Raw genomic sequence first — 27,903 nt, forward strand, 5'->3', positions numbered from 1 at the left:
ATTCTATTTTCTGTGTTGTTCAGGCTACAGTAATATTTGTCCCATTTAGCCTTCTTTTCACCCTAGCAGTTTTATAACTATTTTCCAATATTGAGGTCCTGATTATCCCACAGTCAATTCCTCCAGTTATGCCAGTTATTATTTATTCATTCTTTCTTTATTTGCTTGAGCATATCAATGGCTGCTCTGAATTGCAATACCCCAACTGTCATTTTTGTATGCCTTATACTCCGAAATTGTGTCCTACCCACCTGGCACTTCCACAGCCATTGCTGCTTCTTCCAGCCATTATTTTATTACATCTGTAGATATCTCCACTGAACCACCCCAAGTTACAAGTACCCCACGCTCTTGCATTATCATGTACTTTATCATCATAGTTACCTGCCACGGGCTCCCTACCCCATACACTGCGCCCAACTATTCCAACATCCAAATTGTTGACCAACAGGGTGACTGAACAGCTTCCAAGCAGAAACAGAATGAGGGAACTACACAGCCTTTTGCAGTCCATCACATCTCTTACTCTAGCTTTTGTCAAAGAAGGAAAATTCCAAATCACTTCAAGAGTTGCAGAAGACATCCCTTGATGGCCTTTGCAGCTTAGGCTTAAATCTTGTTCAGATAATTAGAACTTTCTCTATGGCAGAAGAATTCTGCTGTGATAGCTCCCCGTTAAGACAGAACTCTACATCTGCTGTGCAGTGAAACCTGCTTTCAACAAAAGGGTTGCCTGTATTTAAATAATGAATAAATAATACTTATGAGCACCCTGTTTCATTCCACCTGGTCTTCTGGCAGAGGATAGATAAACCCTTCACCAATCTTTTAACCACCCTTTCACCAGTTCTCCAACTATTTTTCTCTATTATTACAGAAAATACAAAGATGCTGATCACTCCTACCTTCTCTCTCCATGATTAACCCCCTTCTTATGCTGCCAATAGACTCAGACCAGCTCACTCAGCTCTAAACCCTCAGGCACTCAATCACTCACCAGACATCAAAAGTGTCTTCTATTACCCACTGTGCCAAATACTGCTAGATGCTGGGAACGCAAAGTTGAAAATAACATGACTGTCTACTAGGGAGAAGCATAATGCTGTGTTACAGTGGCAACGATAGTATTATATAATGGACCCAGTGAAACTATGAAGGAGGATTAGTCTACTCTACCAAGGATTCTGGAAAGACTTCACTGAGATGACCCGAGGAGTGAAAATCAAGAGGTAAGTCAATGTGTGCCACCTGAATGGAGGGAGTGGCAGGAGAGCAGTCTGAACAAAGGCACCCAAGAATGACAGAGCCAGTCATGTCTGGGAGGCAGCAAATTTTCTCAGGAGCATGATGTGTGCGTTAGAGGTACAAGTGGGGGCATGGCTGAGAAATGAACATGGCAAGAGCAAAAGCTGATGCTTGATTGTAGATGGTCTTGTATACGACACTAAGAGCTTGGACTTAATCCGTAAGCAAAGAAGGATCATAGAACAGTTTTCGGTGGAAGAATTATTTCATGGTCGTATTTCAGCAGCATCACAGTGGTGGCCTGGATTGGACGGCACAAGATCAGAGGTTGCAATGCAGACAGTGGTGGTTCCTAATTAACATCAGTCCCTTCTTACTTCCTATCAGAACCTCATTTTATTGCGTATTTATCCTCCTCTGTGTGGTTAACCATCCCCAGTCCCAGGGAGGGGATCCTGATTGGTCCAGGGCAATCATAAGTGGCTCCATTTCTCTTGCCAGTGATCATTACACTTGCATGTGTGATAAAATATTGTTAATGAGACCTGAGGGGAAGTCTGTTGGGAGCTGCTGGAAAGGTTTTCTCCCTTCTAAGACAGACGTAAGAAAGATGTTGCTTCTTTCTTGGACATGGTTAAATTGAAATGTGATGCTCAGAGAAATTGGATTAAAACACCTCAGAATCACACTACCTCCAACATTTTAGCCAATTTAAGTAGGCATTTCCTCCTACTGGAGGCCAAAGCTATCTTAACTGGGACAACTAGGGAAACTAATTGGAAGATATTTGCAATCCTCCAGGAAAGATATAGCAACAATGAGAACAAAGAATCAGCTGTGGGACAAAGGGGAAGAGAAGGAGTTGCAAAAATGCTGGATTAATAGAAGCTAAAGAATTTGGAAACCGGAAAGGAAAAGAAAAAGTCTAGCCTGACTCCCAGGTTCCTGGCTTGGGCGATGTTTATAACACCTTCAGTTTTTGCAGCACGCCAGAATGGAATGCTCGCCTTGCTGGCCGGCCAGAGTGGCCCTAGGAATTGCTTGTACTGGTCTTTGAAACATGGAGCTGAGTTTCATTGCTGCTGCTACAGCTGAAGGAGTTCGCTGCAGAGGCTTCTCCTGTTCCCTCACATTGCTCACGGGTACAATAAAACAGTGCCCACCTCCCTCACGCCACATGCACTTTGTCCCTTGCCTCCTACCCCAGTGCCCCTGTCGCAGCTGAGGCATGGGGCAGGCACGACAGTACCCACTTGGCACGCATGCATGTGCACCATGCAGAGTAGGGAGTTAACACCCTGCGGGGGGGGGGGGGGTGTGCTTTACCAGTGGGAGATGGCAGCCAATGGAGAAATCATTCTCCTTTTCTCCCCCGATGAACTGTTTGAAGACAGAGTGGCTTCATACGACCTCCCTGAAGATGTCCGGTGACAGCGAGTGATCAGTTTTTCATCACGCTGTGGCCAGCTCAGTAACGCCCTCCCTCACACCTGCTCTCCCTCCTGCTCTGCCTCGCTCCTGCTCCACTTAGATGGCCCCCCCTAAGAAAATACTACCACGTAAGCCTTTGCCGCATGATCTGTGATTCAGGGAACTGAGGCTAAGAACGTGGTGCTACTTAAACAAAATTCAACATGTTTACTGACATTTTTCTGTGATTCTGTCTTTTCCGGGTTTCTGAACTTCTAAATTCTAAACCTAAGCCATCACTCTGGAGTTGAGTGATTGTGTCAATACCTCAGATTTAGGAAATCAAGCACAAAGAAGATACAGGCACAAGCTCTTAAGTTCATCAATGCCCAATTCCTGGTTCAGTGCTGGAAAAGACCAGGTTCTAGTACAGCAATTTAACTCCTTTTTACTGACTTTATCCTACTTATCCACTTACATTTTCATCCTGGAAAGCAGATATTAAAACAAAGACATGTACTTTAGAAGTTACTGTTGCACAGAGTCTTCTATATAAGCCTTTAACAAAGTCAGTCGTTGCTCCAAACTGGCCCTTCATGGCACTGTCTTAGAGGGAATGGGAAAGGTTTAGAAATTCAACCCTAGGATGTTTCTAAAATGCCTTGACTTCAGTGGGAAGGGAATCCACCAGGCAGAAGTTAATAGTAAGTTAGCCATTAAAACCATACCAGTGAAATACTGATTTTTTTCAAACCTCTTTTTTTCCTAGTTCCCTCCCATGCGGAGCTGAGGCACTGAGAATTTCACCTTAGCAATCTGTCCCTTTCTTTAATGATTTTGCAAGAGTGGCATCTGGTATGATAGTCATTAGTGCCACTTACCAGATATTTCTGGTTCTCCTTATGGGCACATGGTAGAATTGTATCCCTTGCTCTCTGGGAATTAGGAGTGACCACATGACTTGCTTTGGACCATGTAATGTGGTCAGAAGTTAACATGGGTCACTCTCAGGTGGAAGATTTAAGAACAAGGGGTGTGCTTTGCCACGCTCCGCTTCTCTCTGCAACAGGAACTAGTCATGTTTCACATGGAGGCTGCTTCCTCAGCCTGGGTCCTGGAGTGAGAATGAGACAAAATACAGCCCTTAGCTAACCTATAATGGATTAAATGAGCACGATATAAAGCTCTATTGGCTTAAACCACTGAGGTCTGGGGGCTGACTGTTACAGCAGCATAACCTAGTTGACCCTAATAAGCCCAGTTAAGTGCCAGTGATTTCTGATTCAAATTTCCCAGTATGTCCGCAGAATTCTGATGCTGTGCTGAGATTTTGGTACAGCAGTTCACTAAATTCTTATAACCATCATGTTTGTTAAGTGTTCTTATCCCATTTTAAAATTAACCCCAAAAAGATTAAGGTCACATGTCAGCATCTTGAAAGGTACAGAGACAGGCTTGGAGCACAGATATCTTGACTAGAAAATCCATCTACTGCATTAAAGCCCCTAGCTCCCTCTTTCCCAAATGCCCTGAAAGACAGCCTGTGATCGTTGTTTATTCAGTCTTCTTGGCTCTCCTTGAAAGCTGCACTTTGCTTTCATACCAAATGAAAGCATTTTCCTCTGCTGATTCTGGCATCTTTCTCCAGTACTCTTACAGGAGCAGATTTTATTCAGGCTCAGGAGAATCCTGGCACAGACACACCATCTGCTTTACTCACATTCAGGAAATCTATGTGGACACCCCCTTAGAGCTTAAGTGGCCAAAGAGATCAGTTAAGACCAAGATCCATTTTCTACCTCTTTCTCCTCACCTGTATTACAGAGAATTTATCCCAGAGATGAGTTTTTGTGATATATGACCTAACGTGAACCTTGGCCTCTGTACTAGGTCGAATAGTGTCCTCCAAAATTCATGTCTACCCAGAACCTGTGAATGTGACCTTATTGGGAAATAGGGTTTTTACAGATATAGCAAATTAAGATAACGTCATACTGGATTAGGGTGAGCCCTAAATCCAATGTGACTGGCGTCATTACAAGGAGAGAGAAATTTACATAGAGACACAGACACATGGGGAGAATGCCATGTGACAAAGAAGAGATTGGAGTGGTGCATCTACAAGTCAAGGAACACCAAGGACTGCCAGCAACCTCAAGAAGCTAGAAGGAGGCGAGGAAGGATCTTCCCCTGGAGCCTTCAGAGGGAGCATGGGCGTGCTGACACCCTGATTTTGGACTTCTGACCTCTGGAACTGTGAGAGAATAAAGTTCTGCTGTTCTAAGCTACCTAGTTTGTGGTAATTTGTTATGACAGCCCTAGGAAACTAAAACGGCCTCCAAAGTCCAAGCCATAGGGAAACACACACACACACACACACACACACACACACACACACACACACTAGACAGACAGAGATATATAGATGTATCAGAGATCATTTTTCACTATCACATCCTGCCCCCATACACGTTCCAAAAATCACAAAGATAAAATAAAATATCAGTTTGATTATCAACCTAGAACACACAGAGAATGGCTTTATGTCGCTCCCAAAATCACTGTGCAGTCCCTGCAGACGTGAGTTCGCATATAGCTCTTCCACTTAGTAGTCGTGTACCTTAAAGCAAGTTAGTTAAATTTATGTATCTCTGGTCCCTTTATCTATACTATCAGGCTAATAATATACCTTGAATTTTTTTGTCGTGTGGTGTGGCGGGCGTTTACCATTCTTCTGTGCCTCTCAGCATCTGAACCCCCTTCCTATGCTTGGAGAATGTCCCACTTCTGGGGCAGCACCAGCCTCCCACTTGGGAAGTTACAGGTGTCTGCTGCTCTCTTCCAGCACCCCTGAAGCTAAAGCACAGGCATGACCGGGGCTCTCCTGATAAGATGCACTTTGCACTCTGAAGCTGGCAGTGTGCAGACGCAGGACAGCACAGAATCCACTCAGGTGCGGTCATGGCCACCTCCCGGTTCCAGCAGCACAACAGAGAAAGGTTCTAAGGACAACACTCCAGGGTAGCAGCGGGTGAAGCCTATGCGGGTTGTGGTGCCCACGTCTGGCTGCATGGAGGTCTCCCAGAGATCAATTCTGCAGCATGATTCTGGAAATTATTTTTCGCCTTGTAGCCTCCACGCCTAGCTCTCTGATGATCCCATATCCTTTTTGGAAATTCTTTTTTCTTTTTTTTCTTAAATTAGCAGAGTTGGTTTCTGATGCTGGCAGCTAAGAACCCTGACTAACATGCAAGGATTAAAATGAGATAAGATATGCAAAGCACCTAGCAGGAGTCATGAGTTACTTCCTTTCTTCCCACTTCCCTCCACAGTTCTAAATGAGGATGCTGCTGTCAGTGGTTAACAGCACTCAGGGCGAGATACGGAGGATTCGGAGAACGGATAAAGACACTGCGGCATACGCACACAATGGAATACCGTGCTGCCTTAAAAAAAAGGAGATCCTGCCATATGTGACAGACAACATGGGTGAACCTGGAGGACATCATTCCAAGTGGAATAAGCCAGACACAGAGGGACAAATACTGCATGATTTCACTTATATGAAGTATCTACAAGAGTTAAACTCTTAGAAGCAGAGAGTAGATTGGTGGTCGCCAGGGGTTGGAGAGAGAGGGAAACAGGAAAGTATTAGTCAAAGGGTACAAAGTTTCAGTCATGCAAGATGAATAATTCTTGAACTTCCCTGGTGGCGCAGGGGTTAAGAATCCACTTGCCAATGCAGGGAACACGGGTTCAAGCCCTGGTCCGGCAAGATCCCACATGCCGCGGAGCAACTAAGCCCGTGTGCCACAACTACTGAGCCTGCGCTCTAGAGCCCGTGAGCCACAACTACTGAGCCCTTGTGCCACAACTACTGAGCCCGTGTGCCACAACTACTGAGGCCCATGCGCCTAGAGCCCGTGCTCCGCAACAAGAGAAGCCACAAAAATGAGAAGCCCGCACTCCGCACGAAGAGTAGCCCCCGCTCGCCGCAACTAGAGAAAGCCCGCATGCAGCAACAAAGACCCAACGCAGCCAAAAATAAATAAATTTTTAAAAAGATGAATAATTCTTACTTCCTAGACATCTATTTCACAGCTTAGTGCCTACAGTTAACAATACTGTATTTATTACTTAAAAATTTGCTAAGAGAGTGGATCTTAAGTGTTCTTATCACAAAATAATAATAATAGTTATCATTATAAATAAAGAGGACAGGAGGAAACTTTTGGAAGTGATGGATATGGTTATGGCCTAGATCGTGATGATAGTTTCATGGGTGTATACTTATCCCTAAGCTCATCAAGTTGTATACATTAAATATGTACAGCTTTTTGTATGTGCTTCATACCTCATTAAAGAGGTTAAACATTTTTTCAGGAAGCAAGACCTGTTTTAACACATGCCAGCACGACTATCTGGCAGGCCTGTGCTGCAGCCTTTATTCCATCGGTGATTAAGGTTGGGCCTCATTAGTGTGCCAGGTTAACCAAATAAAGTAGTAGCAGTGTTTTAAAGTCAGAGAATTTCAGAGCAGGATCAGAGATGGACTCAAGGACATTCGACCAAACTGATGATAAGTCCGCACCAAAGAAAACTCAAACTGGAAGAGCCAGAAGCTCAGGCTCTGCAAATCTGAATATCAGCTGACAATCTGAACAGGCTGCTTTGCGTGTTTGTTGTAGTTATTTATGTTTTCTTTTAAGCCTTCAAATCCCTGAATCCCTTCTGCCCAAGCCAGCCTCACTTTTGGATGCTCTAAGCAGCTGTCGCAACTGGGAATTCTCTCCTTTAGTGAAAATGCTGATTTAAAAAAAAATAATAAGCTCCCGGCTCCTGCTTACTCTCACAAGTCTCCAGCAACTGGTGCCCTGACAAATGAAGCGTCAAAACATTTCCAAATTAAAACCCTACGGCTCACACAACCCCGTACCCTCAGCAGGATGGACTTTCCCTGCTTGTTCCAAGTGCGCACTCAAAAGAAACTAAAAATAGCCATATGGCAATTAACAGAAACTCTGAGGAGGGGGAGGGGGTGGGTTCCAGCAGCGTCAGTTTCCTGGATAGATTCCAAATGGGGTTCTCAGCCAGCAGTGCTCTGGCCAAAGAAGGATTTTCATTAAAACTGCATGGAGGAGGCAGAATGAAGAAATCAAGATTTGAAAGATTTAAAATTATTGCAGCGGTAGAAACTATAGCACCATCCCCAAGACCATCAATAATAATAATACTTGCTATTATGGCCTGAGTTGATATTTTAGGCCATGTACTAAGCACTTCCTATGCATTGTATCATCTTGATCCTGCAAGGACTCTAGGAGGTAGCTGCTACGCTCACAGATAAGGAAATTGAAGCCCAGGGGCTTTAGATAACCTGTTCAAGACCTCAAGGCACACAGGATAAAGGTCTATGGCACATGCACAGCAGGTGGCCAAGCTGGAGTTTGAACTCAGCTCTCTGGCTCCAGAACTCATGCACATAGCCAAGGTGCAATGCTGCCTCATACCTGCATGGGGATGTTTAAGTAACCACAATATTTTCACTCCATCCTTAAGCCCAGAGAAACAAAAGTCACTCTTGGCAATTTCAACCAACCTTCCCATGGCAGTGCCTTTCAGAGGTTATGTGCATGGGCTCTAAAGTAAGGTTAACTGGGTTCAAATTCTGGCTTTCTCATTTATCAGTTGTATAAAATCAGGTAAATTATCAACATTCTCAGGTCTCAGTTCTCTCATCTCTAAAATGGCAAAAATATTAGTCTTTATGTAATAAAGTTGTAATGCAGATCAAAGGAAACTGCTATAGACTGAATTTTTGTGCCCTCCAAAATCCACATGTTGAAACCCCAATCCCCAATGTGATGGTATTTGAATATGTGGCCTTTGGGAGGTAATTAGGTCACAAGGATGGAGCCCTCATGATGGGATTAGTGTCCTTATAAGAAGAAACAGAGGAGAGCTTGCTTCCTCTCCCTCTCAGCCATGTGAGGATACAGCGAGAAGCCTGCTGTCTACAAGCCAGGAAATGAACCTTCACCAGACATCAGCTCTACAGGCACATTGATCTTGGACTCTGAGAAATCAGTGTTTGTTGTTTAAGACACACAGTCTATGGTATTTTTGTTATAGCAGCCTGAACTGAGACAGAAACTGTATGGAAAGCTCTCAGCATGGTGCTTGCAGATACTTGAGTTGCTCAATAAATAATAGCCATTGGTATTGATCATTCTAAACCCAAGCCCTTTTAGGGAATCAATTTCAGTGAGAAAGAACACAAGAGCTTAGTAAAAAGGTAGCATCCTCCATGGACTGAGGGGTCCTTCGAGGAGGGTCTTCTGTATGATGAAGCAAACAGAAAAGGATTTTTAAACATTTTGGATTTGTGGTGGATTTGATAGATTTGGAGTTAGTGTGACCAACTATCCTAGTCTGTCTAGGACAGAGGGGATTCCTGGGACATTAAAACTGGGACAATTTGTTCCCTCAGTTTCCAGTGGGGAGGAGATACTTACTCCTAGGAGTGGGCAGTACTAGAAGCAAGAGAGGTCATCTCCCCTTCCTCTTTTTATCTCCTAATAGGAGTGACTTATCTGACTGGTGATGCTGGAAAATGGTTTGAGCTTGCATAGCTGGTACTTGGAAGGGGCCAGCCTGCCGATCCTCTACCCAAGCATGTGCTCTTGAGTCCCCCAGGTGGAAGCTTGCTGGGCAGGCTCTGGACTTGTCTGGGGAGACCACATGTTCAGCATACAAGTGAGAGGAAAAGTTCAGTTTGAGGGGGGAAAAAAGGGGTAGGAAGCCTTATGTGGATACAGGCCCAAGCCCCATTCTGCAAATAGCATTACCAAAAATAAAGCTGATATTGTGATTTCTACCTGACATCTGTGTCTATTTCTAAACTGGTTCAGAACTCAGAGGGGGAAAGGGATATAATTAATTATCAGTCATGTGATTAATTATCACCTTCATAAACCCCAACAGATGGATGCCTATTTTATTTCACTGGCAGAAAAACCCATTTCAGGCTGGCAGGAAAAAGGTATTTTGTAGAACCAAATGAGTTTAGAGGTGGGAGTGACCTTAGAGATGATCTGGTCCAATATCTTTGTTTTTACAGATGAATGACAAAATCTATATGAAATTCTGTGAAAAACTCATCAAATGCAAGGAATTTGGGGGAGTGGTCTTTAGAAGCTATAACCAGAATTAAAAACAGATTATAGATAATATAGAAAATAGAAAATAGATTATAGATTAAAACTAAGCAATTTCGGGACTTCCTTGGCGGCCCAGTTGTTGAGACTTGGCCTTCCAATGTAGGGGGTGTGGGTTCGATCCCTCGGGGAGCTAAGATCCCACATGCCTTGCGGCCAAAACACCAAAACATTAAAAAAAAAAAAAAGAAGCAATATTGTAACAAATTCAATAAAGACTTTAAAAAATTGGGCCACATCAAAATAAAAAAATCTTAAAAAAAAAGCTAAGCAATTTCAGAAGGAGAGAAATTTCCCCAAATAAAAGTATTACAATCAACAGTTGAGAGCTGAATTATTTTAATTGATGAGAAACCTGTAAAACTTAGGTCAGTAAGACTGCTTATCCACAACCTTGAACCCCAGGTAAGGTGTCAAAAGAAACAAGCTTTTCCCCTCCATCCTCACCTTGCCTACCTACCATAACCTGGTCCTCCTCATGAGGAATGCTTATTACTTCCTCACTGTTCACCAGGAATGCCCCACTGGCAAAGCAAGGGTCCTGGTACCTCAAGACATATGAGACCCTTTGGTCAAGCATGGCCATTTCTGGTCTTATCTTTTCCTCTTACCATCACCCTCATCCACCAGAGTACCTATATTTGACTTTTTGAAAATGTCCAGTTTTGGGTAAGCAGGAGAAAGCCCACTTTACCCTGACTCTCCCACTGAATACAGCTATAAAACCTGGACGGAATGTATGCAGCAGCTACGTGAAGCCTCTGAAAAGTCAATAGTAGCAGGGAGACGGGGAAAGAGGATCAGAACTTGAAATACTACTGATCCATACCCCCTTACCCTCACCCGTGGCCTGAACTCAACACACCAGAAATGGACACCAGGGTGCGGGCAAGAGAGCTGCGGGAGGTGTCCTCTGTTCCAGCTCCAGCTGCGAGAAGGGGAACTCCGAATGCTCAAAGAGAGTGTGCAAATTGTTCTTCCCTTGCTCTTCTTTTTTCTTTTCCTCTCCCCTCCCCTCTCCTCCTCTTCCTTCCCGTCCCTTTCCTCCCTTCTTCTATGCTCCAGCCCCCAGAAACCTTGTGGGGGTCATAGCATCACATCAGCCCAAACTATGAGACAGGGGAAACTCCCTCTGCCTTCAATGGTGCCATAGTTCCCAAAAACTGGGGCCAAGCCCCACTGCTTTTTTCCCTCTCTTTGTCCTTTCTCTGCTTGGCGATACCTAGGCGAGGTCATAGACGTGCACGGCAGAGTGAGCTTTTTGTCCAGAGACTAAAAAGTGGTCCCAGGGAACCAGAAAGTATCAGGGAGATCATGGAGTGGAAGGAACTGGGCAAAGAAACCCCATAAAGTATTTTTTAAAATAAATTCCTGTACTCACCCCTCAAACTATACATGCATGGACCTGATCATGAGCACATCAAAACTCTGAGAACTCTGCCTAGGTGCCAGATTGACCATCCAGTGACGTGCACATGGAACAGAGCCCAGCTGCACTGCTAAGGCTTTGAAAAGTGAAATGACACGGGAACCAGAGCCCTTGGAAAATCAACTAGTGGCATGGAACACGCAGTCCGAACCTAACCAGGTTGAACGCATCCTAAATCAGAAATATTAACTCTCTCCATAGGCTTTAAACAAGACCCAGAGTCTCATAATATTCAAAATGTATGGAAAACAATCTAAAATTCTTTGGCACAGGAAGACTCAGGAAAATATCAATTCCCTGGGAATAGATAATCAACTGAAGCAAACACAGCAGTGACACAGATGTTACAATTATCTGGCAAAAACCTTCAAGTAGCTATTATAATAAAGCTCCAAGCAGCAATCATGAACACTACTGAAATCAAGGGAAAAATAAATAGTCTCAGTCGAAATATATGACATAAAGAAGAGCCAAATGGAAATTCTGGAATTGAAAAAATATAACCAAAATTAAGAATTCTCTGATGGGCTCTATAGCAGAATGGACATGACAGCAGAAAGCAACCCATGAGCAAATCAACTTCTAGCTGGGGGCCTACTTATCACTATTTTTTCGTGCGTCTTCTCTCTACCTTAATTAACTATTTCAGCATCATAAACTACAACACAATTTAGTGGCTTGAATGAGAACCAATGTATTATTTCTCCCAACTCTGTGGGAGGGTTGGGCAGTTTCTCTGTTGGTCTTGCCTAGACTCATTCGTGTTCCTGCATTCAGCTGGAGGGCTGGTTAGACAGGAAGGTCCAGGCTGGCCTCAGTTATTGGTCTGGCAGTTGGTGCTGGCTATTGACTGGACTGCCTCACTTCTCCTCCAAGTGACCTCCCAACCTCCAGCAGGCTAGACAGGGCTTCTTCACAGTATGGTGGTCTCAGGGTTCCACCAGGGTGAGCCCAGAAGCCACAAGGCTCATGAAGGCCTAGGCTCTGAAACTCACACGATGTCACCTCTGTCATATTCTGTTGATCAAAGTACATCCCAAGGATTGCACAGAGATAAGGGATAAAAAACTAAACTATCTCTTCATGAAAGGAGCAGCTGTACAACTTTGCAAATGGGTGTGGATGCAGGGATTGGGATCCTTATTTCAATGTTCTACCACATTCCTCCTGGGGAATTAATGCTGCAAATCTCAAAGGCCACGGGTCTACAATTACTATGGCAGTAGAAGAGACTGTGAGGCCCAGAGAAATCTAGTGTTTGCCTAAGATCACAGAGCTACTTAATGGGAAAATATGAAACTAGACCCCATGACTGCTGATTCACCGACCAGTGACCCTGTTTCTGAGATGAGCTGTATAGTATCTTGAACACCTTGGCTGTTTAACAGGTGGTAAAATAAGGGACGACACTTGTACAGAGTGTTAGCAATCATTCATCATTCAGATCCATTCTGTGAAGGAAATAAATGCAGGCACTTGTGGAGTCCATGAAAAAAAAAAAATTGAAGTAAAGTGACACAATAAGGGCTATTCATTATGTAGCAATACAGCTCCTAACCTGTTCTGTGCACCAAAACATAGTGCATTCAGTCTCTTGAGTTCCTGGCTCTCAAAACTTAATTTCTTTACTGAGGTAAAGTTCACATAACATAAAATTAACCATCAACCATTTTAAAGGGTACAATTCAGCGGGTTTTGGCACATTTACTATGTTATCCAACTATCACCTCTGTCAAGACATTTTCATCACCCCAAAAGGCAAGCCTGTACCCACTAAACAGCCACTCCCCAAGTCCCCCTCCCCCAGCCCCTGGGAACCACTAGTCTGCCTTCTCGCTCTGGACTTCTATTCTGGATGTTTCCTATAAATGGAATCATATGCGCTTTTGTAGCTGGCTTCTTTCACTGCATATGTTTTCATGGTTCATCCACACTGCAGCGTGCATCAGCATTACATTCTTTTTATGAATAATATAAATACAAACAATATTCATAATATTCCATTGAATGGATATACCACATTTTATTTACCTATTCGTCAGTTAATGGGCATTTGGAATGCTCCCACGTTTTGGCTACTGTGAATAGTGCTGTTATGAACATTCACGTACAAATAGTTATCTCAATACCTGCTTTTAATTCTTTCAGTTAGTTAGGTATACAGTCAGAAGTGGAATTTCTGGGTCATATGGTAATTCTATCAAAGCTGAATGTTCACTCTAGTTTTTTGACAAGGCTTCTTAAAATGGTTTGAGATTAATAACCTGCTGCCAGCATTACCTTATCTCTAAAGTCAGTGTGGTTCTGGAGGATGGCTCTGTGGTAAGTGGCTGTCCTCACAAAATCTTGCATCATGTTCTGCTGCTGGGAAAGGCAGCCATAAAACTGTAAGGAAGAGAGAAGGACAGGGAGGGTAAACACGCCATGAGGCAGGACCTGCACGAGTACTTGGCTCTCACAGCCACCTGGGTCAAGGCAGGCTTGGTCTAACGCACCGGGGGGCCGAGGCTCTGAGACACCCGTGACCTCTCCACGCTGGCCCTATTTGTAGGGCCCACAACTCTAAGGAGACCCCAGAACTTTGCCTCTTGCTTCATACAGTGGATTCAGACCTAGACCTTGACCAGATTGGCGCCCAGGGTCCCCTCCCAAAGCAGAGGCTGAGAGAGCACAGATCAAGAATAACAGAGGCAAGCGGGAGAGAAAGGGGCCAGGGCCAAAAGGGATGGCCCTGATGAGTCCCATCAGCCTAGAGAGAAAGATGGGCCTTGGATAGAAATCCCAGGAGAGGGTGGGGTGGGGTAGAAGGCAGTGACGGTGGTGATCCTGAGGCAAGCCGTCTGGGTGATGTGGTACGTATAAATCCATGAGCATTGACAGTGAGTTAATAAATATCATCATTGTAATGGCCACCATTTGGTAGAGTTTTCTATGTGCCAGGCACCATGCTAAGTGTTTCACATACATCCTCTAATCAAATTAAATCACCACAACAATCAGATGAAGTATGTTCCTCAGCTGAGGAGACTGAGGCTCAGGAAGATACAGCCACTTGCCCAAGTCCTGACAACTCGCTAAGTGACAGAGACAAGGTACCAATCCAGGCGATGCTGTTGCTGCTGGTCAGAGGACCACACACCAGAAACCGCTGCGCTCTCGGGACTTCCCTGGCGGTCCAGTGGTTAAGACTCCCCGCTTCCAAGGCAGGGAGCATGCGTTCGATCCCTGGTCGGGGAACTAAGGTCCCACACGCCGCGCGGCGTGGCAGAAGAAAAAGAAAAAAACCGCTGCGCTCTTCTCCACCCACCGCCTCGCCCAGGTGTATTCACAGGTGTGTGTCACTCTGAAACGACCCAGTTCCACCTGGGACCGCTCCCCTGACCTGGAAGTACTGTGCAGCAGACGCCTCTTCTGTCCGCTGGCTGAACACTGAGTATTCCTTTTCCTCACGCCGGCATCTTTTCAAGGTATTTGAAAATGCGCTGAATTCTGCAAGGAGAAGAAAGCAGATCCATTTCTACACCTTGCAAACCACAGCACTCACCACCGCACTCTTCACAAAATTCCAGCTGAGAAACTATTAGAAGATTAAAACAGCGTGTTCACCTCTGAACACACGCATGACAAGGAACGGCAAGGCGGGGATGGGTACTACTCTGAGGTGTGACACCCTTATTTACACTTGTCAGACATATTTGCATTCAGAAATGTCAAGTTTGAGACCATAATGGCACACAGGCAGAGTCTGGGCTCACTGAATTCTCCTGGTATGGTGCTAACAAAGCTCATAGGCTTATTCTCAGTATGTGCTCTGAGGAAGGTGATTGTTGATGATAAGAAAAATAAAATATATGTGAATACAAAATATATATGTATATAAGTGAGTATATATATAAAATCTCATTCTATCATTATAGTGACAAGTTTTGTTTTTTATTTTCATATTTAGTATTCCCTAAGCGTATAGAGAAAAGGTAAAATAACTGGGGATATGTGTATACAAGGGAATGCTTTCTACTGTGTGAGGAAAAAAATACAGAAGTGAAGGCTCAAAGAATCCCAGAAGTGATATTACTGATAGATAACACAGCATGCACAGTGGTCAAATTCTGTGACTTCTGCCTTAGAAATGTCTCTCAAAGTCCCGCCCAGTGGTCCTCGCTGCCTGGGGTCTCTCTCCTCTCCACTGCTGGTGCTGTGACCGGGTCTCTCTCTTACAGCCCACGTGGGATCCCTAATGCCCACCCAATCCGGATTCACCATGAGCTCCAGCCCCTCACGTCTGTCCGCCCCTGTGTGCGTGCCCTCCTCGCCCCCATTTCCTGCACACATAAGACCTGCACTACACCCGTACGCGCCCAGCGTGCTGCTGAAGCACTTACACATTTCCAGGTCAGCCTGGGCCTGGCCTGGCTTCTCGACTTTGAAACCCCTGTCTCTTCTGTTTGGATTACCTTTTGACATGAAACTCCTATTCATTCTCCAAGATTCAGTTCAATGAGCATTTCTTCACTGCTGTGTTCTACAACACCCATAGGCAGAATGAACTGCTGTAACACACTGGGCCTCAACACTTGGCTACAAACCAGAATCACCTAGGAAGAATTTTTTAATGTAGGTGTTGGACCCTCCACCTATACTGAGTAATTCAATGCTCTGGTAGTGGGGAGAAGGCATTTCTATTTTTTTCAAAAGCCTCCAGTTAGTTTTCATGTGTAGCCAGGGACCAGAACCTGTGCTCTCATCTCATGCTCTCAGTTTACCATCTTATTTCATATTTTACCCAATTTATCAATTTTTAAAGTGTCCATCTCTCTATATATATCAAACTCTTTCAGGGCATGGTTTGGGGGCACAGTGTCAAGCCTGATTTATCTCTAGTCTTCAGAACATAGGGCTAACATAACAGCCACCCAGTAACAGGTTGAAAATGTGAATTCAATAAATTTGGGGAAATGATAAATGAACTTGGTGAAATTGTTTCAATTCATCTGTCAATAGATGAATGGATTAAGAAGATATTATATATATATATATATATATATGAATATCATTCAGCCACGAGAAAAATGGAAATCCTGACACTTGCAACACCATGGATGGACCTTGATGGTATTATGCTAAGTGAAATAAGCCAGAAAGAGGAAGACAAATACTATATGACATCACTTATATTTGGAAACTTTTTTTTAAAAAAGTCAAACTTATAGAAACAGACAGTAGAAAAGTGGTTGCCAGGAGCTAAGGGGTGGGGAAAATAGGGAGAGGTTGGTAAAGGGGTACAAACTTTCAACTATAAAATGAATAAGGCCTGAGGATCTAATGTATTACGTGGTGACTACAGTTGTTAACATGTATTATATAATTGAAATTTTTTTTTTTTTTTGGCTGCATTGGGTCTTCGTTGCTGTGCGCGGGCTTTCTCTAGTTGCAGCAAACAGGGGCTACTCTTCGTCGAGGTGTGCGGGCTTCTCACTGCAGTGGCTTCTCTTGTTGCAGAGCATGAGCTCTAGGCACACGGGCTTCAGTAGTTGCAGCATGCAAGCTCAGTAGTTGCGGCACGGGGGCCCTAGGGTGCACGAGCTTCAGTAGTTGTGTCACACGGGCTCAGTAGTTGTGGCTCACAGGCTCTAGAGCACAGAGTCAGCAGCTGTGGCACACGGGCTTCATTGCTCCATGGCATGTGGGATCTTCCCAGACCAGGGGTCGAACCCGTGTCCCTTGCATTGGCAGGCAGACTCCCAACCACTGCGCCACCAGGGAAGTCCCTATATAATTGAACTTTGCTAACAGAGAACTTAAATGTTCTCAACAAAAAAAGGAATAATAAAGTAAAATAAAATACAATAAATTCTCGGATATACTGAAAAACAAAGATGATACTGGATACTATTTACCCAGCTCTAGTCTCCTGGCACCTCTCCAATTCCCTCTGAGTTCTCAGAGATTGCCAGCAGTGGTTTGTGTTACCCCTCTGTGAGTTCTTTGAGTCCTGGGCATCTCAGTTGTTTGGGCTTTCAAAGCCTATGGTAAACTCACTTGTCCAATAAATAGTCTTTTGAATATTCTCTACAGTTTCAAGTCTCTATCCTTTGGGGGAAATTTTACCTTTAATACAGCCAAAAGTAATGGCTGCCTAATTTAGTGAATAGGATGTGTGGTGAGTTGCAAAGTACCATTTTGGGTTTAAGAGCAAAATTTTGATATAAAGTAATAAGGATAGTCTGCCTGTGTACCTCACCAATTGTCTTCAAAGGAAAAGGTGAAAGAGAAGCTCCAAAGAAGTCTTGTGTTACACCAGCATTCATGCAATACATAAACAGCCTTCCAAAATCAATACTAATTTGGATGTATTGGCTCTGTGTTTGCTATTTTTAAAAAATCCAATCGTATTACATTATACACACTATAATCATCGCTCTGTAATCCTGGCACAGGGACCACATTTGATAAACCAAAAATCAGGGTCTCTAGTTTGACCAGTTTGGGATGTATTTATGGGATTTAGGAAATTAGAAGTCAGATATTGGCAAGTCCAGGAATCAACATCAATTAACTCTTGACTATTGTGAATTCTGTCACAACGGCTGCCAAGAGAATGTTCTCTTCACAAGTCACCCTTACCTTTATTTTAATGGTTAAATTAATGTGTGTAAAGAAATGTCTGTGTTTCTACCTGATGTATAACGATAGAAAAAAAATCACATATTAAAAAGGAAAAGAAATTTAATTGTTTATTTCTCCCCTTTCCTCAGTCTCCAGAAGAAAAGACTCTGGTAGCCACTAAAGACACTGTCTTAGTCCGTTTGGGTTGCTATGACAGAGTGGCACAGAGTGACTTATATAAATAAGAGAAATTTATTTTGATTATAAATGAACTATTCAGTTCACTCATTTATAATCAGTAGGAGAGACTGTCTAGATGTTGGGGCAGCTCTATGATTTGGGTCTGTAACATGTAATAACTGAATTCAGTACCCTAGTTTTATGTTAAGCTATTAGGATTTTCTTGATAAAAGTTAATCCCCCTGCCTCCCCAGCCTACCTGTATTTCTCTTAATGACTTCTGGGTCCTGAGCTCCCTGTGCAGTCTGAAAAAGGTATTGCAGTCAGAACCATGTATTGATGATAAACGCCTCTGGTAGCAATAAAAGTTGTCCTTAAAAACTGTTCTGGAGGCTGGAAGTCTGAGATCAGGGTGCCAGCATGGTCAGGTTCTGGTGAGGGTTCTCTCCTGAGATGCAGACTACAGACTTGTGTCTGTGTCCTCACATGGTGGAAGGAGCAAAGGAGCTCCCTGGGGTCTCTTCTGTAAGGATGCTAACCTCATTCATGAGGGCTCCACCCTTATGATCTAATCAGTTCCCACCTATACCTGAGACTGCTACGCCTTTCTCCGGAAACACACATAGAATATATCTGTATAGGAAATTTCCTGAAATTCAATTTGCATTTATCTAACTTTGGGAGCAGGAATGAAGAAGGTATGGAAACTTTTTTATGTGAATATTATGTTCCTCTTCATTAAAAAAAGAAGAAAAGAACAGTAATACTGACATTTAGGAGTTCAGACGGTGAATAGATTTTGACTTAAATTGCACCATAACCAAAGATAATTGATTCTGCCAGTGATACCTAACTAGAACTTTTTGACTAATTAAACTTTCACTGCCAACTGGGCCCAAATACTTTAGTTCACACACCTCTGATTAGGAAATAAATAGGAGAAAATAAATCCTTGATTCTAAGGACCATGAAACCAGGAGAAGCAGAATTGAATGGGGGCACATGGTCAGTTTTGTTCCCTTTTTTGTATACTGACTATAGGAAAATAGATACCTTTTACTTCCTTCCCAGTAAAAAGACCTTAATCTGGCAAATCTGAGCTGATGGACTAGAGAGAATTCAAATGGGCTATCTGTAAATTATCCAAGACAGTCCAAAAGCAGCTCTGCAATAATGTCTACAGTTTGACCTTTTAAAAAAAATCCATACCATGATTATCATATTGTCAGTTGTGGATTTTCCAGTATAATTTTGGGACATGTGGCCAGAACAGCTGAGGCAGTCAGACAGGTATCACCCTTTCCTGGCACAGAAAGATGCTACATCTTGGTAAATAAACTCTGTACGGCAAGCACCACAGACAGTATCACTTGTAAATAGTAGCTATTTAAGAGAAGCAAGCAAACAAAAACAGATCCCTTCAATCTGGTCTTTTAGGAGTAACAGAACAAAAAGGAAATGCTGTGTCTGAGTAGTCTTTAACTGATCCTTGAGTATAACTACATGCTAAAATTGAAAGTAATGGTTTGTCAAGAAAGAACCTAAGTCAAGTCTGAGAATCAAAGTGGAATAGTTAGAATCATGGCTGAGGCATGGAACTGTCAAGTCCTTGGTTAATATCTATATGATAGAGAAAATTACATCTATGTATTGTGCTGAGAAATGACAAAACATGATGGTTTACAGCCAGAGTAGTTACAATGCCAGTTCCACCAGGCCATTCTCTTCAGAAACAGTGCGGATAAACGTGTCCTTTGAAAGGAGTTCCCATTTTACTCATAATCCATGCTGTGTCTGAGGCACTTGGCTTTTACTAGCAATTGAGGGTGTTTCCCCATCCTTATCTACTCTGCCCTCAGACCTCTGGGAAACACCCCACAGGGATCTCCTTATTCCAGAGCAGTGGTTCGGAGCCATATCCTCCCACCTTTTCTGCTCTAAGCAGTTAAAGGAGACAATATGCAAATGTGAATACCATTTAAGTTTTCTTATGTTCTCAACAGCTGGCCTTTCTTTACTCTCCTCTGGCAGTCATCCTGGCTCTACAGAATTAATGGCATCTTTCAAACAAATGGTGCCTGCAGATCAAAAGTCTCCTCCATCCAAAAAAAAAAAAAAAAAAAGAACTCCTTGCTAAAATGTTTTCCAAAGGCATAATCACCTGCTGGATTTAAAGATCCCTTCACTCCTCTTACCAAAAGTCTCTCCCTCTAGTTTGGAGAACTGAAGAAGAGAAGATGGGTTACTATTACTGCATCTTATTTTGGAACCTCCAGTGAGCATTACTATAGACAATGTCTGTCCCCCCGGAAAATCATACCTAGTCTCCAGTGTGATGGTAGTTAGAGGGTAGAGCCTTTGGGAAGTGATTAGACATAAAGTAGATTCTCTGAGTGCCCACCATAGATAGCATTACTATAAGACACTGTAGGTTTCCATTGTATACATGAGAAAACTAGAAAAATGGACAGCTTCCCCAAACTTCAAGCTAGTGCTTTTGTCTCCTCTTTAAAATAAATTTGTTAGCATTTCTTAAGAGCAACTGCCAATCAACCTCTCTTAAAATAAATATGCTTATAAGCTCTAAGAAATCAAATGTATTTATTTGGTTTTGCTCTCCTCTCAAAACCTTACAATTAGCAACCAAACCTATAATTCATAACATATGTAATACTTAACTAAAATTATTTTTGTACAAACAAAACATTAGTACAAAGCACTGGGAAGGGCTATTTGGGAGTATTTTGTATATCTGTCACATCTCTAAATATGAAGAATCTTATGCAAAATAACTGGATTACAAATCTTATCAAACGTCAGAGGCAATCTACATGCATGTCTTTAACCAATTAAACACTTTCTGAGATGACCAGCAGTGACCAAAACATTAGTAAAAAAGTGAGCTTCACCATTTATGAAAGTAAGGACAGTTTGCTCATTTGTCTCATTTGTCTGAATACTGAGCCAGTTGCCCGATCCCTGTGGGATCCTAGCGCACTTGCCCTGACACTCCACCCATCAGCAAGGAAAGACCAAGATCTGAGAACTGTGTGGTTTCCAATAAGCAGAAGGATCAGGGGTCAGCCTTGGACAGAGGGATAAGTGACTAAGCCAAAGCAGGAACAAAATTCTAAGGAAAGGATATCAGTGAAAACTCTTTTGTTGGCAAGAGGTGGAAATTCAACTAAGTTTAACTGAAATAGGAACTTTATGGCTCACCAAACTGAAAAATCCAGGATTAAAATTCCATTTTCTAGAACGGCTGTGTCCAGGAGTTCGAATGATCTTAAGTCCCACCTCACCACCCCCTTCTCTTTCTTTCCCTTTCTCTCTCTCGCTCTTGGTCTCTCGCTCTAGTTCTGTACTTCTCTGTTTTACCTTAAGGTTCTGGCGGGTTTCCCCTCCCAAAGGGCAAGATGACTATCATCATCTCCAGAACAACACTGCTACTAGCTTAGCAAGCCCAGTCCTTCCAAAATGTTCCAACAAAAGCCCCAGATTAAGTCTCATTGAACCAAGTTAAATTAAAGACCCATCTCTGAATCAATTGCTATGGCTAGGGATCAATGCCTATTGACCAGACTTGAGTCAGCCCTATCTAAACCCAAAGGAAAACTGGGCTTCTGTTATCAGAAGAAAGGAGAGTAGATTAACCACAGTTGACCACTGCCAAAAGAGAGGTAGAAGCATTATAGACTAAGTTGAAACTGGCGAAATGGGAGTGAGAAAATATATGTACTTCAGGGGTCAAACTGGAGGATGGTGAGCCATGGAAAATAGACAATAAGCCTCTTGGCTTCGGAAATCTTTGAACTGGGGGTAGCTTAAACCCAGCTTTTGCTCCCAGAGCACGTTGCTGTGTGAAAGGTTACTACAAAGCAACTGATCTAACATGTTTGGTCCTATAACATGTTGAATCCCTGACACTGTGACAGCTACCAGCTCTATTTTCCTGTCCATACTCCCTAAGAGTTTCTGGCCCTGCTCATAGCCCCTGATGTTCTGTTTGCACCATTAGATCCTACATCTTATCCAGCAGATTAGTTAAGAATGAGCTGCTGACTAACGGGTCACTCAGCCTGGACCAAAAGACCCAGGTACTAATAAACAGGATAGGCTCTGGGGCTCCAAAGAGGAGTGATCCTACATCTTGGTTTACCTGGGACATTGCAATTTATGTCTGCCATCCTGGAGAGATTACTGGTTGCATTCCCTCTCACACTCAAGAGTCCTGGTTGGGATGATAAATTACTGAATCACCCTGGCTACAAGATGATGTAGTCTTAGGGGAGGTAGCCAGGCAGGGTCAAGTACACGAGGAATAGGCAGTTGAGAGAGATGATGACACAGAAAGATGCAGATGGGGAAGACCACACAGATAATACCTGTTTCCCCACATGGTTTCAGGACACTCTGTTCCTCTGCCTTAAATGTCATGAGACATTTCCTTACAGTAACTTTCCTTTGTTGTCCTGAGCTACTTTGTATAGGTAGCCTTGACTAGAACAGAAATCTCCCACTTCACAAGAATTGTTTTTTGTTTTTTGTTTTTTCTTAGTCATTGCCAGTTGACTCAGGTTTAAGAGTTTTTTTGGTTTGGGTTTGGTTTGGTTTTTGGTTTTACTAACAATTTTATATATTTTTATGTTGTACTCATTTCAAGTGTTTTTTTTTTTTTTAATCTACACCATACTTTTCTCTACCTTAGAGGTGAATCAGTGTCTTTGCAATTGGGCTCATTTCTACCATTATTTTTTAACCAATTTCAGTGAAGACCCTCCCATATGTGCACTACTTAGGATCAAGACTGGATTCCACAAAACCACCTAGTTATTTGAAGGTCAACAGACTTGCAGAAAGACAAATGGTACCTCAGTTCACTAAGTGAGGCCAGAATGCACCTTCTGGAGCATTTAGCATATATTCACAGAGGGACTAATTTATTTATGCGGCTGCACGAGCCATTATTCAATTAGTTCTCATGGCTTCCCAAGGCCTCTGCATGCCTCCCAGCAAGCAAAGCAGCACAGGTGAACACCAAACAGGTGGCATCAGGCACATTTCCAACTTGATTAGATTTACACAGTTTTTAAAATGATGTTTAACAACTTAAACCAACATTTTTACAGCTGCCTATGCCATACTCCTTACATTCCCAAAACAGTTGACTTTAGGTAAGCATTACTGTAACCCAACATGAAACCTAAAAATTTGAAATAGCAGACTGTACCTTCAGTACATAATGTTTGGGGCACTTCACTTTGCCAAGTGAAAACTTAGCTTAATAACTAGATACAAAAATCTCTCTGGGCCTTCTCTTTATATATTATCTGTAGACGAATGAGACAAAAATACCCATAAACTCGGCTGAGAAATTCTGTACCTGTTGCAAGGCAAAGGAAAGAAAGGACTTTATACCTGGAAGACTTAAGATTTCAAGTTACATTAAAAAAAAAAAAATTTCAGATGACAAGTAGCATCTTTTGGTTTTGCAATACAACTTTTAAGATCTAGCTCTCTTCCCATTCAAATATGGATTTAACAGTAATACTACATACAATACTTATAGGAAATTAATCTTGTCTTCATTTTTAGAAAGCAAAATGCACCTACTATAGTTTTCCCAATGACATGAACCTATAATTGGTTAAAAGCATGGATGTGCATGTGTCTTCTTAGCTCAGTCTCTTTGCTTTTCTCTTGTTTCCTCTTTCACATTTATACAGCTGGTCCACTGTGTGCAAAATGACTGAGCAGAGGCTAAATCCAGCCTACAGGCACTTTTAAACCTGGTCATCATATGTCTTAAAAATCAGGAAAAAAAATCTCACAGGAAATGTGAATTTCTGGCTAAAATTGCACAGCATGAAATCCCTGGGTCTGACTTGCTCTGTGGCAACAAGCACATGAGGGAAGTAGCTGCTGCCACCTTTTGAATGAATACGAGATTTCCCGTTCACCACAGCTGCCACCATTCTTTCTTATTTGCAACCAGCTCACTTCATGCATTTCCATAACCTGCCTGGGCTCTGTAGGCATTTGAGTCTGTGATCCCATACCCCCAGGGGTCCATTGCAAAACTCAGTGGACAGCAAGTCTGCAACTTAAAATATCAACTACTTCCCTTCAATTTCTAAGCACCATGAAATCACTGAAGCTAAGGAAAATGATAGCCAAACACACTTTATCATGCTATCTTTTCAATCAATTGTTAGTTGCATTTTAGGCTTACAGAAGAAGTTGCTGAGTTTCTCGACAATGATTTTATCTGGCTGTTTTGTACAGACACTCATTAGGGCAGGTTCAAACTCTTAACTCTAGAGCTATTAGATAAGTTCTGGTGAAATGATCACTATCATTCCCAAACAAACTATTTTCATATGAATATGGTACTGCTGACTGACCTATAGTGTGATTTCAGCTGTGAAGATGAGCTTTCATTAGACCATCCACCTCCCCCAACCTTCCCCTGTAATTAGATATGATCAAGGAGACTCAAGAGTGTGACATCCACAGTCGAAGAGCAATTCCACTCAGGATGCCCACAGCATGCACTGCGTTATCATCATCCCCTAACAAACTGATCCAACCATTTACTTTGATGACAAACGGCTAGTGGATTTATTAACTGTTGAATGAATGCTTCCTGGCTGACATCCATCTATACTTTCCTCATATGGAACGGTGGATAACATCGACCATTTTAATTTTCCAAAGTCAGGAAAATTAAATCCAGGAATACTGGTTATCATTCAGTGTTTTCATAACTACAACCAGCAGTTCTTTTTATATGTAGGGTGTATCTGAAACTTTAACTGCATCCTAGCTCTAGAATGAGCACTGAGTTTAGAAACCCTTGATACTCTACTCTGAAAAATGCTCCAAATCTTATTAGGAGCCCGCTCGAGAAAAATTTTCTTCAGAGTGAAATGCCAAGGGAAACTTGGCTTGACATTCTGCCCACCTACCACTGATCTGCCCCTTATGGACACTGGGAATCTTATAAGTCAACAGCATTTTCTCTTTTGCTTGGGTGCCAGGATGCTCAGAGCCAAAATCATGGGTTGGCAGTAATTACAGTACCCATGATTTATGGGTCCTATAATATGTAGGTCTGTGCTTTAATTTCCTCTTGGCTTCAGTCTTTCTATATTTTCCCTGATCTTAAAATTTATCTATTTGTACTTTATTATATAAAAGTGTGAAGAAACAACTTCTCAGTAGAAAAAAGTGGAAGATGGATGGATGATGAATAGAAAAATTGATCTATTGTTCTCATCATTACTATATGAAGATTTAACAAAGACTGGTTGTTAAATCATTCTGGAATTTTCTGCCTCACTTTCCATACAATAACCCACCCTGCTCTGAACAGCAAATGCAAGGACTTTGGAAGCAACAGCGTTGGTCCCATATGCTAAAAGCAGATGGGATCTGCACTGTCTTCACAGTAGCAGCTGCCCAGGAACCAAAGTGAAGAGGAGGAGGCTGGGGGAAAGAGCACGAGGGGAGAGAAACACAAAAGAGCAATCAGGAGCAGAGAAGAGAGATACTTCCTGCTACCAGTCTCAGCCACGGTTAAAAAGCAAGCACGTATTTATGAACTGCTCCATTTGATAATGTTTGCACATTTATGGTGTCACTTAATTCAATTCCCACTGCCAAGAGGTATTCTGATCGCCACTGTACACATGGAGAGGGAAAGACACAGTTTGTTCTGAGGAAAAATTAGCAAGGCCAATGTTCCTTCCAATACCACTATCTGCATTCCAGAAAGTGGGAAATTCTAAAATACAGAAAGTCCATGTTCTACACTGGAAGAAGCTGTCTATGTAATGAATGAAGATGGCTGGGAAAATAAGGAACAAAAACAAAAATTAAGATGTAACATATCAATGTAACATAAATAACAGGGAAATGACTTCAGCTGCAGCCAGAGAGACTGGCTAAACAGGGAAATCCTTTTGACTCCAAGTGTTACAAAATCATGACAGCAAAGGGTTCTCTGTGTGTAACTGCAGAATTTCCTTATTTGGAGATGTTACTTCCAACATCTAGTTATTTATTATTCTAGGTCAGCGAAATTTTGCCAAAAATTTATTTAAAATACTCTAGCTGATTTCTCACTTTTTTTTTTAAATGTTTCTTGACTTTTTTAATAGTGAAGGGTGTAAACAATGTCACTGTCCATCTAGCGGAGGAATGAGCAGGAAAAGTGTGCTATATTAATACGATGGAATACCATGCAGCCATTAAAAGGACTGAAGTAGATACAGATGCCAACAAACACAGATTTCAAGAATAGGGCTGAATATTAAAGCAAGTTTCAGAATGATGGTAGGACATAAGATCCTTTTGTAACTTAAAACAAAGTCAACATTCTATATCAGGGGTTGGCAAACTTCTTCTGCAAAAGACAAATAGTAAATATTTTAGGCTTTGCAAGTCATATATGCCATCTGTCACATATTATTCTTTTTTGTTGTTGTCTTTGGACTTGAGGACACAGAGAGGGGGGAGGGTAAGCTGGGCTGAAGTGAGAGAGTGGCATGGACATATATACACTACCAAACGTAAAACAGCTAGCTAGTGGGAAGCAGCCGCATAGCACAGGGAGGTCAGCTCGGTGCTTTGTGACCACCTAGAGGGCTGGGATAGGGAGGGTGGGAGGGAGACGCAAGAGGGAGGGGATATGTTTACATATAGCAGGTTCCCTTTGTTATACAGCAGAAGCTAACACAACTTTGTAAAGCAATTATAATCCAATAAAGATGTCCAAAAAACAAGATCTCACTGTCATTTTAAATCAGGTAACTATCAGTATACATGGTATGAATATCAAGTTTAGAGTGATACCAGCATCATAGCTGAATGAGACGTCTCTTGTTCCTGTCCAACCCCCGCTTCCTAACAATAACAATTTGGTATCCATCCACGGACAAAAGTGCCTTTGTGGGAGCTGTGGGATCCAGAACCATACACCAAGAAACCCAGGAGAAGTCTCACCCACCCATGTGTTGGGTAATAGGTATGCAGATCTTGGTCCCAGCTGTGGACCCTGAGTGGCCCATGAACTGGCTCCAGCCCCTCCTAGCCATGGTCTGGGAGGCCCTGGAAAACACTGTCTTAGATAATCACCCATGGACAAGAGATCTTTTGTGGAAGTCCAGGTTTCCAACAGATAAGTGCCAGCACACCATTGAAGCAAAACAAAAGGTGAATTTGGACACAATGGAGAGGGTAAGAGGAACATTTTGACATTACTCAAACTACCCCTCACCCAAGGCAGTAAAGCTCAGGGCCAAGAGAGATCTTGCTCGTGATTTCTGCCACGGTGAAAAACAAGAGTGTGTAAGTGCCCAGCTTCCGCAGCTGTGCAGGCTGCTGCCAAAGACGCTCGTTTCTCTCTTGCCCCATCCACAGTACTGAATCGTAAGCAGCGTGTACTGGGGATGAGGGGAGACTGGGAGACGAGCAGATAGGATTCTCAGAGGGCACGAAATGAACAAGAATCCTATTAACTGCATTGTGAACTCCACCAAGAAGCTCACCAATGAGCTGCTGGGGACACCTCACCTGTGGATCTCCCCAACTGGCTCATGGGCATCCCCAATGCTCTGTGTGCCTTACCCACACACACATCTACCCTGTGGCCAGCTCTCTATGCAAGCTCCCAAGAGCGTCAGTGACAGCAAGCTTTGACAAATAGCTAGTGAGCATGTACAGAAAGCTAGCCCAAATCTGCAGGCCAGGGAGAACCCATAAACTTAAGCTTTAGCACCACCTTTGGGGAGACAAAGGGAGACTGTCAGCACT

General features: G+C 42.7%; 1 protein-coding gene across 1 annotated transcript in view; it reads right to left on the bottom strand.

The window, feature by feature from the left end:
- The window catches only part of LOC137770945 (histone-arginine methyltransferase CARM1-like), a 257,766-nt gene that overhangs the window by 82,489 nt on the left and 147,374 nt on the right, over positions 1-27,903 (bottom strand). Inside the window, exons 3-4 of the mRNA XM_068553985.1 lie at positions 14,684-14,790; positions 13,582-13,686 (exon numbers count right to left, since the gene is read on the bottom strand). Of these exons, the coding sequence (XP_068410086.1) occupies positions 13,582-13,686; positions 14,684-14,790 (212 nt within the window). The remainder of the gene's footprint in view (positions 1-13,581; positions 13,687-14,683; positions 14,791-27,903) is intronic.

The sequence above is a fragment of the Eschrichtius robustus genome, chromosome 10, assembly GCF_028021215.1.
Source record: "Eschrichtius robustus isolate mEscRob2 chromosome 10, mEscRob2.pri, whole genome shotgun sequence".
Taxonomy (NCBI): Eukaryota; Metazoa; Chordata; class Mammalia; order Artiodactyla; family Eschrichtiidae; genus Eschrichtius; species Eschrichtius robustus.